The sequence below is a fragment of the Erinaceus europaeus genome, chromosome 10 (genome assembly GCF_950295315.1).
Source record: "Erinaceus europaeus chromosome 10, mEriEur2.1, whole genome shotgun sequence".
In the NCBI taxonomy this organism is placed as follows: Eukaryota; Metazoa; Chordata; class Mammalia; order Eulipotyphla; family Erinaceidae; genus Erinaceus; species Erinaceus europaeus.
Window position 1 is genome coordinate 76,666,859 of NC_080171.1, and position 16,227 is coordinate 76,683,085.

Here is a 16,227-nt window from a genome sequence, read left to right on the forward strand (position 1 = left end):
CTGTCACCATGATATAAAAGCCGCTAATCTTTCAGAAGGGTTCTTTACATTTTTTTTTCCTACCAGTCAATTTTTTGAATTTGAAAAACTGTGTTTTGCAGCTTTAATCAAAGCAGCTTTTGATTGGAAGTTGAACATCACTGACCATGAGATATTCCACCATTCCGTAGAGCACCAGAAAGAAAGAAAATTATTTCCAACAAAACATGTGACTGCCTAAAACATATCCACATTATAACGATGTTTAAATGTAAAGGTGAGAATCATGTTTCAGCATCAATAAGCTCTGTTACTTTCCACAAAGCTCACACTCATGCCTACCTGCAGGTAATGTTGGCTTCACAGCATAAGAGACTCAACTCTGCCACACTGGACAAGCTCCTTAACTAGGCTGCGTGTGTGTGTGTGTGTGTGTGTGTGTGTGTGTGTGTGTGTGTGTGTGTGTGTGTGTGTGTATGTGTGTGTGTGTGTGTGTGTGACACTTATAAGGAAGAATATTTTTATGGACACATTACTTTACATGTAGCAGACCCTCAGTTAACATTTGTTGGTAAAGAATTTATGTAACAGAAGTTTAAGAAGGGACTTTATTGATGAAAGAAATGTCTACAATAGAAAAGGCTTGAGAATGGCAGAAGTGTTGTCTTATTATTGGATAATAAGAGGATTGTGTGGACTGCATTCATAAGAGGAGATAAGATGGATAAGATCTAGAGTCAGAGCCAGTTGGCTAGAGGTCTTCCCCTTCTTAAAGCCTGTCACTGTCTCTACACTGGATACTCCTTGGATGTCCAGGTTCCTGGCTGTGATGTTCTTATCCAAGTCTGGCTCTTGGGAAGTTATTCACACTAATACTCACTCAGTTTGAACACTGACTTATATTTATTTGCCAACATTATACATTAATTTCCAGTAGTAAACTAGAAGTGGAGCAAATTAAGAAATGAGAAAAAGGCAGATGGAGGGGGATTTTCATTTCTAGAAGTTGAAATAGTTTAAATGGAACAGTATCCTTTCTGTTTATATTAGCTTTTGGGAAGTAACAGTATATAGTTGTATCTATATGATTTAATATTTCAACTATCTGTGGATGATCACTAAGATATTTTCCCGAGTCAATGAGGTTAGATAAAGAAAAAGAAACTGAGACTCAGTTCTTTCTCCACACTCTGAGTTAAGTATGATAGCTGCATGTCTTAAAAACAAATCATTGATTTTTCTTGCCTTCCTGTCTTGTTCTTCTAAGATCATGCATCTCCAGAATGTGTGAAGAACTGTGTCTAATTCTCTAAGAGAAGCAAGGTCAGAAAAAACTGACTTCATTAAAGTAGTTTACACCTTAATAGTGAAGGCAAATTTTACTCCTTGAGATGTAAGTTAGAAAGTAGAGTCAAGAGATGTCCAGCTAGCAGGTCAGAAAAAGCTTCAGAGTAGAGGTGCCATTTCATCTAGGTTTTGAAGGATGGAGAAGACCTAGGCATATAGAAACCTGGAGGGGAGAAGCCTATGAGAGAAGAGGCATGAATGGGTAAAAAAAAAAAAAAAAAAAAAAAAAAAAAAGACTCCTGCTAGCTATTCCCTCTCACACAAGACTGTTAGTTATTTAGGAAACATGATGTTGTTTTTAGTGCTTAACCATGAGATGTTAAAGTGATGGGTCATTGAAAGGATCATCGTGTTGGGTTAACACTTTTGGGTGTCATTAGTTCTTAGGGTCAAAACAAGAAAAATATTTTAAGATTTCATGCCAATTAAGTGTGAAATTTTAGAGAGAAGTTACAAAAGCCCAAGACTTCTACATAACGTTTTGAAACCCACAACTGGTAACTAAGACACTTGATTAAAAAAGCAACATCATAACATATTTTTAAAACTCAGGAGACTTGCATACCATGGACATGGATTCCATTTGGTTGAAAAGAAGAGTGTGTTTCTGACTGATAAGACTTCAGGTGCGATCCTGAAGGCTGCTGGGTATGAGGAGGCTGTGTTCTCTGCATTATTGAGGAAGGAGCTGGAACTCTCCTGGGGCTGATGTGGTGAGGAGACTGAGCAGACGGTGTGAACCTGAGAAAACAATTATAAAAGGAAAAATGAGAGACATCACAGAGCAGGAGCATAGACAAACTTGTCAAAGTCAAATACTAATTCCCATTCTGGCTATATGAGAGAAAGATAAAAAAAAACTTTAAAAAAAACATGAAGACTACTATTTTTAGACACTGGATTCTCAACTCAGATACTGAGAGAATAGATAAACAAAGGAACAATCTAGTCTGAATTTAAGTTTGTCAAGTATCTTAAAACTTATCTTAAATACTCTAGATTTGGTGAAATTCAAAGCACTTCTTTTGCCAGACCCTTTTACTGCTAATTTTTAAATCCCTTTGCATATTAGAGGAAATTTAACCCATATGCTTCTGATTGATTTACACTTAGTTCATAAACATTTTGTTCTGTACAAGATCTCTGAAGTCCAAGAAGTGATACAAGACTTTATTATAAATATCTCTAATCTTATTCTCTTTAAACAATACATTTTCTTTTGCCATTAATATATTAATTTCTGCCTCAAAGGTCACTTGTGGTTTGAAATCCACAACTGAAGACATCAGGCTCTTTGCTTGGCAATGACATTGCCTAGGATGTAGCAGGAATGCAGTTACACATGCCAACTGTAACAAGACTACTGGCAGTTTCTGAAGGGGACACATGGGGGTATTTAAATAAGGTGGTATCACCAACTTATCTGAGATATGGACTCAGTCACTTGTCCATTGATCTAATCATAAAGAAGAATTGGCACTGGATTTATTGATTGATAAACTTTTATTGAAGCAACACTGATCTACAACATGATGTAGGTCCAGAATATAGTATTATAATCCATCCTCTGTATCCCCTACATCATGATTGTCCAAAATCTAGTTCTTTTCGCCCCTATATCCATTTCACCCACCCCCAACTCCCTTCCCCTTTGTGAAATCAGGTTTGTTCTTTGTATCTAATAGCTTGTATTTGTTCCTTTGTTGCATTTCTTCATAATCCACACAAGAATGAGAGCATACAGTATTTGTCTTTCTCCTGGCTTATTTCACTTAGCAAAATTCTTTATGTTCTATGAGTCACAAATAGAAATATTTCATCTTTTAATTTATGTGTTTCTGGGGCCTCCACGGAGTCAACTTTTTCATTCTTTATTTTTGAGAGAGAGAGAGAGAGAGAGAGAGAGAGAGAGATAGGGAGAGAGAGGCTCAGAGATAGGAGAGACACTCCAGTACCATTCTACCATCTAAAGCTCTCCCCTGTTGCTTTTCCTAGTGCCCCCATGTGGTGCTGGAGTCAGAATCCAGGACCTTGTGCATGGTAAGGTGTGAACTTTACCAAGTGACCTATCTCTCTGCCCCAAGATTTCATCTTCTTATTTTAAAGCTTAGTAGCAATCCATATTCAAAGTCTATAAGCAAGTACCTGTTGATAACCATCGCTGTATACTATAGTATGAAGTCAGGGAGCATGTTGTCTCTTTTCTTTTTTGCTCAAGGTTACCTTGACTCTGTGGGCATCTCTTGAGGTTGCATACAAGTTTCAGGGTTTTTTTTCCCATTCTCCTCCTGTGGAGAATACTTTTGGTATTTTGGTAGCTTTGCTCTATATTTCTATGTAGTGCTAGGTAAAAATGACCATTTGAAAAGTGCTTATTTTCCAATCCATGAATACAGAATATTTGTCTATCTCTTTGTGTGTTGAATGTCCTTCAATAGTTCCTTACAGTTTTCAGTACACAGGTCAGGTCTTTTACCTCATTGTTCAATTATAATACTAGGTGTTTTTATTCTTTTTGATGAACTTATAAGTGGGATTGGTTTCTTCTCTTCTCCATCTACTGGTTTCATTGTATACTGGTTATGTAGTCAACAACTTTTTGGTTTTGTTTCCAGGGCTTCTCTGTTCTGGGCTGACTTTTTCAGACAGAAACAGACACAGAGAGATACCATAGCACCAAAGTTCCTCCTGCTAACCAAAGTTACTCCTGCCACAGTACTACTTCTGTGTGGCATTGCCATGGACTGAACCTGGATTGTACTAAAGATCCAACACTCTCCTAGGTGAGCTATATGTTGCTGGTAATCAGCAATATTTCTGTACATTTATTATCCCTAAAACTTTACTGGGGTCTTTAGAATTTTCTTTTAAAAAAAATTTAATTAAAATATTTTTATATGAGTGTATATTAGCACAATTCCCATCACCAAAGGTCTGTGTTCCTACCCTATCCCCTATAGTGAAGCTGAAAAATCTACCCTCACTATCCACCAAGAGTTTTTTACTTTGGTGCAATACTCCAAATTCGGTCAAATTTTATTTTGCTTTTTTTTTAATATTTTACTTATTTATTAACTTTTGTTGCCCTTGTTGTTTTATTGTTGTAGTTATTATTGTTGTTGTTGATGATGATGTCGTTATTGTTGGATAGGACAGAAAGAAACAGAGAGAGGGGAAGACAGAGAGAGGGAGAGAAAGATAGACACCCGCAGACTTGCTTCAACACTTGTGAAGTGACTCCCCTGCAGGTAGGGAACCAAGGGCTCAAACTGGGATCCTTAAGCCGGTCCTTGCGCCACGTGCTCTTAACCCGCGGCACTACTGCCTGACTCTCTACTTTGTGTTTTCTATACTTAATAGCATGTCATTCACAAATAGTCATAGTGTTATGTATTTCCAATTTGGATGCCTTTAATTTTATTTTCCCCCACACACTGGTTATGATACTAGCTGTGGGAGCATCATCATGGCCTTTATTATGTTGAGACATGCCTCTCTAGTTTATTTCCTGTGGTAGATTTCTGGTTTCCAACCATTCAGTAAAGATGTTTGGTATGATTCCAATCTTCTTAAATGTATTGAGACTTGTTTAATTATTTATCATTAGAGACAGACAGAAATTGAGAGGGGAGGGAGAGATGGAGAGACTGAGAGAGACACCTGCAGCCTGCTTTATTACTTGTGAAGTTTTCCCCCTGCAGGAGGAGACCAGGGGCTTAAACCTGGGTCCTAGCACATAATAATATATGTACTGAACCAGGTACACTACCACCTGGACCGGCGGCTTGTTTTGTATTCAACATATGTTCTCTCTTCCACGTGCATTTCAGAAAACAGTGTACTAGATACTTTGGGATAGAATAGTCTGTATATCTGTTAAGTCCATCTGATTTGCTGTGTCATTTAAGACCAATATTTTCTTATTGACATTCTGTCTGGATAATTGATCCACTCATGTAAATGGAATGTGAAGATTTCCTATTATTATTGATTTTTACCAATTTCTCTCTTCACTTTGGTTGATCACACAGCAACCTTGGCCTTATTTGCTGTGTAAAAAATAAGACCACCAAAACATACAAAGAACACATATATATATATTTTTCATTTTTACCTTATCTATTCCATTGATTTGCTTAGAACAAAGCAACCAACCAACCAAATTAAAAAAACCCTGAATTGCCAAAATAATTATGAGAAAAAAGAATAAAAATGTAGGAATCATATTCCCTGACTTCATATTACCCTATGAAATTATAGTAATTTGATGGAGTGACATTAAAACAAAACTAGACACACAGATCAATGAAACTTTAATAGAATTGAAAGCTCAGGAATGAAATTTCACATAAATGGTCAGTTAATCTATGATAAAGGAGCTAAGAACACAGAATGGAGTGAGGACAATTTCTTTCATAAATAGTGATGGGAAAATTGGACAGTCACATGCAAAATAATGAAACTGGATCACCATATCAAACAACATACTAAAGTTGGATCAAAAACTTGAAGATGAAGGGAGAGGTGAAAGCATGCATGCATCAGTTCTCAGCAGTGTGGGAAATAAAAGATGTTAGATTTGCCAGTTGCTAGGAGGCAGACACAAGTGTGGTGGAGAAAGGAGTGGCAGGGAATCTGTGGACACTATGAGATGAAGCAGAAAAACAGGCTGGGGGAATAAATGCAATAAATGGTTTATTCTCCCTAGAAAAGCCCAGTTGAAAAAGTTCAATACATTGTTTCCTACTTTGTGAGGAAAGACAAGTTTTTACTTTACAGTAATGTGCAGGGGTCACTTCTGTTTATATCAGTTATTTCACAGGAACAAGTCCCTTAATTTTGCTGAGCTTTTGTATAGTGCCACAAATGCTACAAATGGAGGCTGAACCAGTCAATTTTAAAATCTGGTTTTAAAATCTGAGATGTTCAGAGCCAGGTTCTTCATTCTGCATTTGTGATATTGCAAGAGGAAGACACCATGCAATGACATTCCATGTTCTTTGTGTATTCTCCTTGCTAAGGTAGATAAGACTGTGTTAGAAGGTGATGTAGAAAACAAGAGGAGAGAATTTGGACTAGCTAATCCTGGGAGAAGTCAGAAGAATCTTAAACAAACTAGTTGGGTTTGGAGGTCTACTTGATTAATAATTTAAATTTTCGCTGTACTGAAAGGGAATACTAGCTTAGCTATGTTGTTTAAATGCACATGTTCCAATAAGTCATTTGAATTGGAGTTACTGTGAAAAGATGTGCTGAACTGCCTTGAGAAAGAAAAAGCACAGCAATGGAATTCTGGCACTGCCCTAAGAACATCTAGTAAAAACTGGTAACCCAGGATTCCTGCCACAGAGGTTGTTTTCTTGGGCAACATGTCCTTAGTGTGTCTGGCAAGATGCTCTGAGGCTGCTGGGTGAGGACATCTGAGGTCACAGAGGTTAGGGGTAGGAGGAGTCCACACTGCCACCCACACAGGAGCCTCTGCACTGGGGATTCCCAGAGAGGCAGGGAAGGAGAGAGGGAAAACTGAAGTTGAAAGACAACCTATAACACTGCCCTAAAAATGAACAAACAAAAACAACAACTGGTATCTCAATTGGGGGGGGGGGGACAAAGGAACAAGATTCTTTGGTGCCCTACATGCTTATTCATTTGGTAATGGAAATGCAACAAGCTCTTGATGGCTTTCTGGTCTGCAGGTATCTCTGCCCTCTTTCCTTTGTGCTGAGGACTGATGGGGCAAAAATATGCAGGTGAGTCAAACTAACATTTATTAGCATGATCTTGCTACCATTGTGCTGAGGAAGAAAAATAATTCTGTTTTCACAGCATAAGAGTCATTGTTAATAAACATGGGCTTGATAAGCAGACTACAAAACATCAGTGGAGAAGAAAATGACAGTCAGTAATATAAAGCCTTATGTTTTTATAATTTAGGATGAAACAACAAGAGAGTAAATCTACTAGTAACTAGTTATAAGAAAGTAGAGTATTCAATCATCTAAAAGATAGAAAATTTGAGGACTTATCTAAAATGTAAGTTCTAACGGAAACAACTGTGTCACCACCTAAAACACTATACAGCATTTTATTGAAAAATTTATTAATTTAAGTTTAATTTCTATGAACTTGGTGACTTGTCAAACAAGTTCCAAGCAGAGTAGAAATAGCAAATTAAACTCAGTGGTGAGGGGCAGGTGAGGAACAGCAAAGGTGAGAGAGAGCACCACTGTTGGAGAAAATATCTTGGGAACACCCAAAAATAATCACTGAGAACTCATAGCAAGAGGGATTCAAAGTTTTAATAGCTTATGGCTTTTTTTTTTTTACTATAGAAGCAAGCAAACTAACCAAAATACATACATAAATAGCACCTTACTCAAAGAAACAAAATATGTTACTGTAGAAGGTAGGGCATAGGTAAAGATCAAAATCCTTTAATTAATTAATTAATTCATTCAGTCATTCTCTTTTGATGCTGTAAGTAAACTACAGAGATTAATAACTTTTATACTATGGGAAATCTTATTCCTTCATCACATTAGGATAATCTGATGATTTTCTCATTCACTTTGACTTATACAGTGACTAAGAGCTGGAGAAGAGAACTTCTGAAATCTTCCTAAATATTTTTAAAGATGCAATTATTTATTTACATATTTTATTTGTAAAAAGAGAGCACTGACAAAACTCCACACAATTCTCACCATCAGAACTCCATATCCCATCCCCACTCTTGATAGCTTTCCTATTCATTGACTAATCATGAACGTAAAGGCTGGAATAGTGCAGAAGAGTTTGGGGAGATCTCCGTTTTGTAAACAGCTAGTAGTCATATTTTAGTTATATTCCAAAGGACCTGTGGCTATACTAGTTGTTGTTTTTTTACTTTTTTCCCCTGAGTTTGACATCTGATATGCAAGTGGATTAAAAGCAGATAGGGACACAACAAAAAAGGAAAACTATAGACCAATAACTCTGATGAAGATAGATGCCAAAATATTGAACAAGATCCTGGCCAACAGGATACAGCAGTATATCAAAAGACTATTCATCACGACCAAGTGGGATTTATCCCAGGAATGCAAGGTTGGTTCAACATACGTAAGTCAATCAATGTCATTCACCACATCAATAAAAGCAAAACTGAAAAGCACATGATTATCTCAATAGACGCAGCAGAGAAAGCCTTTGACAAAATCCAACATCCATTCATGCTCAGAACACTACAGAAAATGAAATAGATGGGAAATTCCTCAAGATAGTGGAGTCCATATATAGCAAACCTACAGCCAACATCATACTCAACAAACAGAAGCTTAAAGCCTTCCCCCTAAGATAGAGGACTAGACAGGGCTGTCCATTATCACCATTACTCTTCAACATAGTATTGGAAGTTGTTGCCATAGAAATCAGGCAAGAGAAAGAAATCAAAGGAATATAGATGGGAAGGGAAGAAGTCAGGCTTTTACTATTTCCAGATGATATGATAGTATACATTGAAAAACCTAAAGAATCCAGCAGAAAACTACTGGGAGTTATTAGGCAATATAGCAATGTGTCAGGCTACAAAATCAATGTACAAAAAACTAGTGGCATTTCTTTATGAAAACACTAAATCCGAAGAACAGGATATCCAAAAATCACTCCCATTCACTGTTGCAGCAAAATCAATAAAATACCAAGGAATAAACCTGACCAAAGAAGTGAAAGACTTGTATACTGAAAACTATGAGTCACTATTCAAGGAAATAGAAAATGACATCAAGAAATGGAAAGACATCCCATGCTCATGGATTGGAAGAATTGATATTATTAAAATTAATATTCTCCCCTGAGCCATATACAAATTTAATATGATACCCATCAAAGTTCCACCAAGCTTCTTTAAGAGAATAGAACATAAACTACAATCATTTATCTGGAACCAGAAAACACCTAGAATCACCAAAACAACCTTGAGAAAAGAAACAGAAATGGAGTCATCACACTCCCAGATCTCAAACTATATTATAAAGCCATCATCATCAAAACATCCTGGTACTGGAACAAAAATAGGCACCCTGACCAGTGGAACAGAACTGAAAACCCAGAACTAAACCCCTACACCTATGGGCATCTAATCTTTGATAATAGGGGAGGGGGGAAGTATTAAATGGAAAAAGGAAGCTCTCTTCAATAAATGGTGCTGAGAAAACTGGGTTGAAACATGCAAAAGAATGAAACTGAACCACTTTATCTCACCAGAAACAAAAATCAACTCCAAATGGATCAAGGACCTCGATGTTAGACCAGAAACTATCAAATACTTTTGATATCAAAATATCAAATAGAGGAAAACATTGGTGGAACACTTTCCCACCTAAACCTCAAGGACATCTTTGATGATACAAACCCAACTGTAAGGAAGACTAAAGCAGAAACAAATCAATTGGACTACATAAAATTGAAACTAAGAAAACTAACTATCACATAAACAAAGAGACCCCTCACAGAATGGGAGAAGATCATCACATATGTGCCATACATCAGACAAGAGACTAACCACCAAAATATACAAAGAGCTTAGCAAAATTAGCAACAAAATAGTAAATGACCTGATCTAAAAATGGGCAGAGAATATGAAAAGAACATTCACTACAGAAGAGATCTAAATGACTAACAAACACATGAAAAATTGCTCCAGGTAGTTGTCAGAAAAATGCAAATAAATACAACATTGAGATACCACCTCACCCTTGTGACAATGGCATACATCAAAAAGGACAGCAGCACCAAATGCTGGAGAGGCTGTGGGAAGAAAGGAACCCTTCTGCACTGCTGGTGGGAATGTAAATTGGTCCAGCTTCTGTGAAGAGTGGTCTGGAGAACTCTCACAAGGCTAGACATGGACCTTCCATATGACCCAGTAATTCCTCTCCTAGGGATATGCCCCAAGGACTCCATAACACCCAATTAAGATGTATTTATTTATGCAACTAATACCACCAGCTGTTGGGCTCAGACAAAACTTAGTAAAGTTAAGGGCTCCTTGAAATATACCTAAAATAGATTCTCTAGCTTTTTCCAAAATGGAGACCCCAAATCTTATCTGCTATATCTTTATCTTTAGGATGTTTTATATCTTAATGCTTTTCAGCCACCAAGTTGCAGTTGCTACCATGACATCAACCTGATATCCCTGGGCAGACAACCTCACGAATGTGTCCCGGAACCCCACCTCTCCAGAACCCTGCCCCACTAGGGAAAGATAGGAATAGGCAGGGAGTATGTATCAACCTGCCAATGCCCATGTCCAGTAGAGATGCAACTACAGAAGCCAGACTTCCAACCTTCTATACCCCCAAATTTGTTTTTGGTCCATACTCCCAGAGGGATAAAGAATAGGGAAACTTCCAATGGAGGGGATGAGATGCAGAACTCTGGTGGTGGGAACTGTGTGGAATTGTGCCCTTCTTATCCTACAGTCTTGTCAATCATTATTAAATCAATAAAAAAAGATATATTTATTTATAAGAAATAAAGGGAGAGTAGAAAGAAGAGAGAAAGAAAGACATAGACAGAATGAGAGCATCACTCTGGCACATGTAATGCCAGGAACAGAACTCAGGACCTCATGCCTAAGAGTCCAACACTTGTATTCACCACACCACCTCTTGGCATTAATCTTTCTAAGTTTTAACTCTAACCTACAGCTGCTGATCTGCAGTTGACATTTCACAGATTTCATTCAACAGAGCTTACCAGTCTCTTCTTAGCCTTTTAAACATTTTTCATACAATAGATTATTGCTATGCAAATATGCACACAGCAGATTAGAATTAAGAGGTGGGGGGGTACAGCTTAACAGAAACAGATCACACAAATGCAAACCAGAGAACTTCCATTCATTTAGTGGAAGAGTTTATATAATCTTAGCATGAGCAATGGTTCAATGGTTTTCCAATGGGGTAAGGGAGAGAAAAAGAAAAAAGATGAAAGACAGGTTTTGCAGAACTCATAAAGATCATCTGAAAAAAATAAGTTTGTACAATTATTTGTGTGAACACATCTTAGAAAATGTCTGATTATATGGGGGTATTTACTTGGTTATGTTCCTTCACTCCCAAGTCCTGTCCCACCCTGTGCTAACACGGAATTTCCTAACCTTACACAGAGGTGGGTCAGAAGCAAAATGGTTATCTTTCCTGTACATCCAGAATTCGGCTGTTTCATAGAGCTATACATCCTGTTTGAAACATGTAACACAAGTGAGGTTCATGTTCAGAAAAACTGGAAATGGCAGGAGAAACAGATGGATGCTATAGAAGACAGATGGATTCAAAGTCAGACCCACCTGGGCTTGGATTCTGGCTCTGTGCCTTCTCTGCTCAGTAATCTTGAACAAATTTCCTGACTTCTCCCAGTCTCAGTTTCAAGTGTAACAGGAAGATAACCTTAACTCTTTCTGAAGACTATCAAACTGGAGATAACGTTTACTTACTAATCCAAGAGATATTTACTGAGCACTGACTAAGAGCGTGGTGCTCTTCTGTGCATTATGAATAAAGTAGTGTGGAACACAAACCTCCCTGTCTTTATGGAACTTGTCTTTCAGTCAGAGAAGGGCAGACAATGAACAAGTTTAAATCAATAAATACTGTACTGAGTTAGAAGACATATGTACTATGGAGGACAATAAGGAGTAGAAGGTGAGACATGGGAATGAATTATGAGCAATTTTAGCTTGGGAAGTCTGAGATATGAAAGTCATTTAGACAAGGAGTGTCTGTGGTACTTCAAATGACTGATATATATTTAGGGTAATACTGCTTTAAATGCAATGTACATAAAAGGTATCCTTGAGGCAGGGGAGGTAACACAACAGGTAGAGGGCAGGCCTTGCATACATCAGGCCCTAGTTTGATCCCCCCCCCCGCCAGTACCACTGATCCTGCTTTATAAAATAAAAAGAAACGGGGGGGGGGGGAAGAAAGAACCTTTCAAAATTGCTATCCTTTTATCTCTGACATTAATATGTATCCTCTGTTAAGGATCATGTAAGATTGTGATCCCAGAACTTCAGAAGAATATTCATAGAGTTCCTAAGCAATCTTAGGACACTTTTTACAATGAATATACAGATAGGGAGCTAAGGTACAAAGAAGTCAAGGCATGTATTGATCTAATTTTCTAGTTTTAGAAGCAATGGACCATGTTCTTGTGTAAGTGTATCATTTCAGAAATGAGAATAAAACTAGAAAGCTGGATTAGAGGAGAGGGTAGCTCCCAAACTTTAAGAAAGTATATAAATACAATTAATTATTTACCCCATTGATCTGATCCAGGGCCCATATATATATTCACATTTAGAATAGGAGTCTGTGTAACTTCTGAATCTCAAACTGTCAGTTTGAGCTTGAAGTTCATGGTCATAGCTAGAAACATTCTAGGTTGGACTCATTTCAGGACCAGTCTTCCTCAAGTGGTAGAGTAGGATGATCCAGTCTCCATATGGAGAGTGGGGCAGTCCTTATCATTGCTACTTTATAGTGAGTGTATGGTCTTTGAGAGGCCCACAAAAGGCTTTCTGATGGCATTCCTGATGGAAGTGACCAGGAAAGATGGATCTATTAGAGGTCTTGGGGGAATCCAAGGATTCCCTGACTAGGGCCCTAGATGATGGAGTGGCCTGGTATTGACCAAAAAGCCATCATTAAGTAAGCCAGTCTCCTGCTCTTATCCCTAATTCAGACTTCTAGTTCTGTTCTCATCTCTGACACCATCTTCCCAGGCAATATTGTTAGTGCACCTGTTAGCTATCAAGTAAAGGCAAAAATTACTAAAGTCATGAGACCTTTAGGAACATACCTAAAATGAACTTCCTAGCTTTTATCCATTCTAAAATCTTTAATCTCATATATTCCTAGGGCTCTATTACTACTTTTTGGTTCCTGTTTACTAAACACTTTGTCCTGCTTTATATATTACTGCCTTTTGGCCACCAAGTTATAGATGCTACTGTAATTTCATCCCTAGGTCTCTTATCAATGTGTCCTGGAACCTCACCATTCTCGAGCCCAACCCCACTAGGGAAAGACAGAAATAGGCAGGGGGTATGGATCAACCTGCCAATGCCCATGTCCAGTGGAGAAGCAATTATAGAAGCCAGACCTCCCACCTTTTGCACCCCACAAAGAACTTTGGTCCATATTCCCAGAGGAGGAGAATGTTAGGGGAAGATGACCAGAGGGATCTGAACTCCAATTACATCAGGACTTGGAGAAAGAAGAGGAAAAAAGAAGGACATTTGGAAGTAGCAATAGGTGTAGGTGTGACTTGGAAAGGAAGAGAAGGCAAGACCATAGGTTAAAAAAAGGGGGGGGGGAAATATATGTAAAAATAGACAGATAGTTGTAGAAATAATAGTTAACCTACATCTGTGATCTTGGGAGAATTATTGAAATTTCCAGTTGAGGGAATGTGGACACAGAAATCTGGTGGTGAAAATGATGTGAAATTATACCTGTTATCACATAATTTTTAAATCACTAATAAAAAATAATAGCATTACATGGGACTGGGAAACAGCACAGTGGGTAGAGCATATGCCTTGGTACACATGAGAGCACCATGGATGAGAAGGTGCTGCTTTGGTCTCTGGAAGAAGACAAAGGGATAATTGGGATTGGTAGACAAAGCTCCATGGTAACCTGTGTGTATGAGGTCTTGAATTCATTCCTCAGCACTGTTGGAGCTTTTCATGTTGATATGTGATATTTTTAAAACTTAATTTAATTTAATTTTTTTACCAGCTGAGCCAGAGCTCAGCTCTGGCTTATGGTGGTGTGGGGGATTGAACCTGGGACTTGATAGAGCCCCTGGCTTGAGAGTCTGTTTGCATAACCATTATGCTATCTACTCCCGCCAGATATGTGATATATATATATATACATATATATTAAATATTTTTATTTATTTAATACCTTTTGTTGCCCTTGTTGTTTTATTGTTGTGGTTATTATTATTGTTGTTTTGATGTCGTTGTTGTATTAGACAGAGAGAAATGGAAAGAGGAGAGGAAGACGGGGGAAAGAAAGATAAGACACCTGCAGACCTGCTTCACCACTTGTGAAGCGACTCTCCTGCAGGTGGGGAGCCAGGGGCTTGAACTGGGGATACTTAGGCCGGTCGTTGCACTTTGTGCCATGTGAGCTTAACCCGCTGTGCTACCACCTGACTCCCTGATATGTGATACTTTTAATTGAGTAATTTGTTGAGGGTAGGGTGTATACATGTCTATGAAATGCTTCTATGTCAACATACGATTTCATTTCTTCCAACAAAATAAATTTATTAGTGGACTGTATTGCAAGTCAAGCACTTGCCCTATATATATCTTAATTTCTTCCTTCCTTCCTTCCTTCTTCCCTTCCTTCCTCCCTCTCTCCCTCCCTCCCTCCTTTTCTTTCTTTCTTTTTGTCATCAGGTTTATTTCTAGGGATCAGTGTTGATACTACAAATCCACAGCTCTAGTAGCTATTTTTTCCTCCTCCTCTTTCTATTTTATATGACAGGACAGAGAGAAATGGAGAGGGAAGGGGAGGCAGAGAGGAAGAAAGAGAGACACTTGCAGACCTGCTTCACTGCTTCTGAAGCATCCCTCTCCCCCTGCAGGTAGAGAATGGGGGTTTAAACTCAGAACCTTTGCATTGTGATATGTGTGTTTAACTAGGTGTGCCACCATTTAGCCTCCTGCCCTGTATATGTCTTAATTATTTTTCTTCCATTTGTGTGGTACACATAAGCTGTTTTACACAGCAACTGGGACTGAAAGCTTTACTATTATTTTGGAAGTTAACTCTTTGACAAGAAATGCTTACATGATCAACTAGATTAAATACTGAGAGACATTTTTTAGAGAGCCCCCACCTCCTTTTCCACATGGGTTATAGACCTCCCAAAGAAAGAAGAATGTACCAGAACAGCTTGTTTCATTGTGTTCACATGAAAAATATTATTGATTTGCTGCCAGGGAGTAGAAATAATAGATACAAACTGGTGTAAAGTGGATTTGGGAGGTATTTTTATTCCCCTAAAGTATTACAGAGTATCATCTGTGGTGGCTTTAAAATTCATCTGTGAAAACTAATCAATAATAAATAAATAAATGGCTGGCTCTAGCAGTTGGCCCACTGCTAGGGAAGGGGTAAGGAATCCTTTTCAAAACCTAAAAACAAAAGCACAGTTTTAAGGATTTCACATTTGATTTAACATCTTTAAAAAAAATGATAATACCCCACTTTGTACAGCCAGACAGCACTCCATTTTAGTAGACTTTAGTGGTCTTTATAATGATTTATGAATCACTTCATGAATTCCTGGCTGACTCATCTGGGTGACTATAGTATCTACTTATACTTCCCTTCTGTCTCACAAAAGAGACACTTGGACTCGGTTCAATCCAGATTTGTCCCCGAATGAATCACAGCACATTACTGGGGGAACTGCAAATTGAATTCTGCTTCTGAGACAATCAAGACCAGCTTTCAGTAATGAAGAAATGGCCACTGGGAAGTGTGGGTAATTGCAACACTGTCCATCTGGGCAGAACTGAAGCAGGCCAAGGGATGACTGTCCATTGGATGGTTCTGTTTCTAACTAGTCAGAATGCTGGATCTATCCTTCTGTAGAACTTAGTGTACCTTTTCTCCTACAAGAGGCTGGGCCAATTTAACTACAAATAATTTATCAAGGTAGACAAGATTAAGACTCACTCAAAAATGATTGTTCAAGATACCAGAGAGCATGAGGAAATGAGAACTGTGAGGTTGACTGTAGGCAAAATGATCATCTGAAAAAATTAAAAAAAATTTTTTTTTTTGCCTTCAGGGTTATCATGGGGTTCAGTGCCAGCATTATAAA

General features: G+C 38.0%; 1 protein-coding gene across 7 annotated transcripts in view; it reads right to left on the reverse strand.

Annotated features, from left to right (window-relative positions):
* Positions 1-16,227, reverse strand: part of GLIS3 (GLIS family zinc finger 3) — a 630,646-nt gene that overhangs the window by 39,210 nt on the left and 575,209 nt on the right. For all 7 annotated transcript variants that reach the window (XM_060199785.1, XM_060199784.1, XM_007525728.3 and 4 more), the window contains one exon: positions 1,892-2,067. In XM_060199785.1, the coding sequence (XP_060055768.1) occupies positions 1,892-2,067 (176 nt within the window). The remainder of the gene's footprint in view (positions 1-1,891; positions 2,068-16,227) is intronic.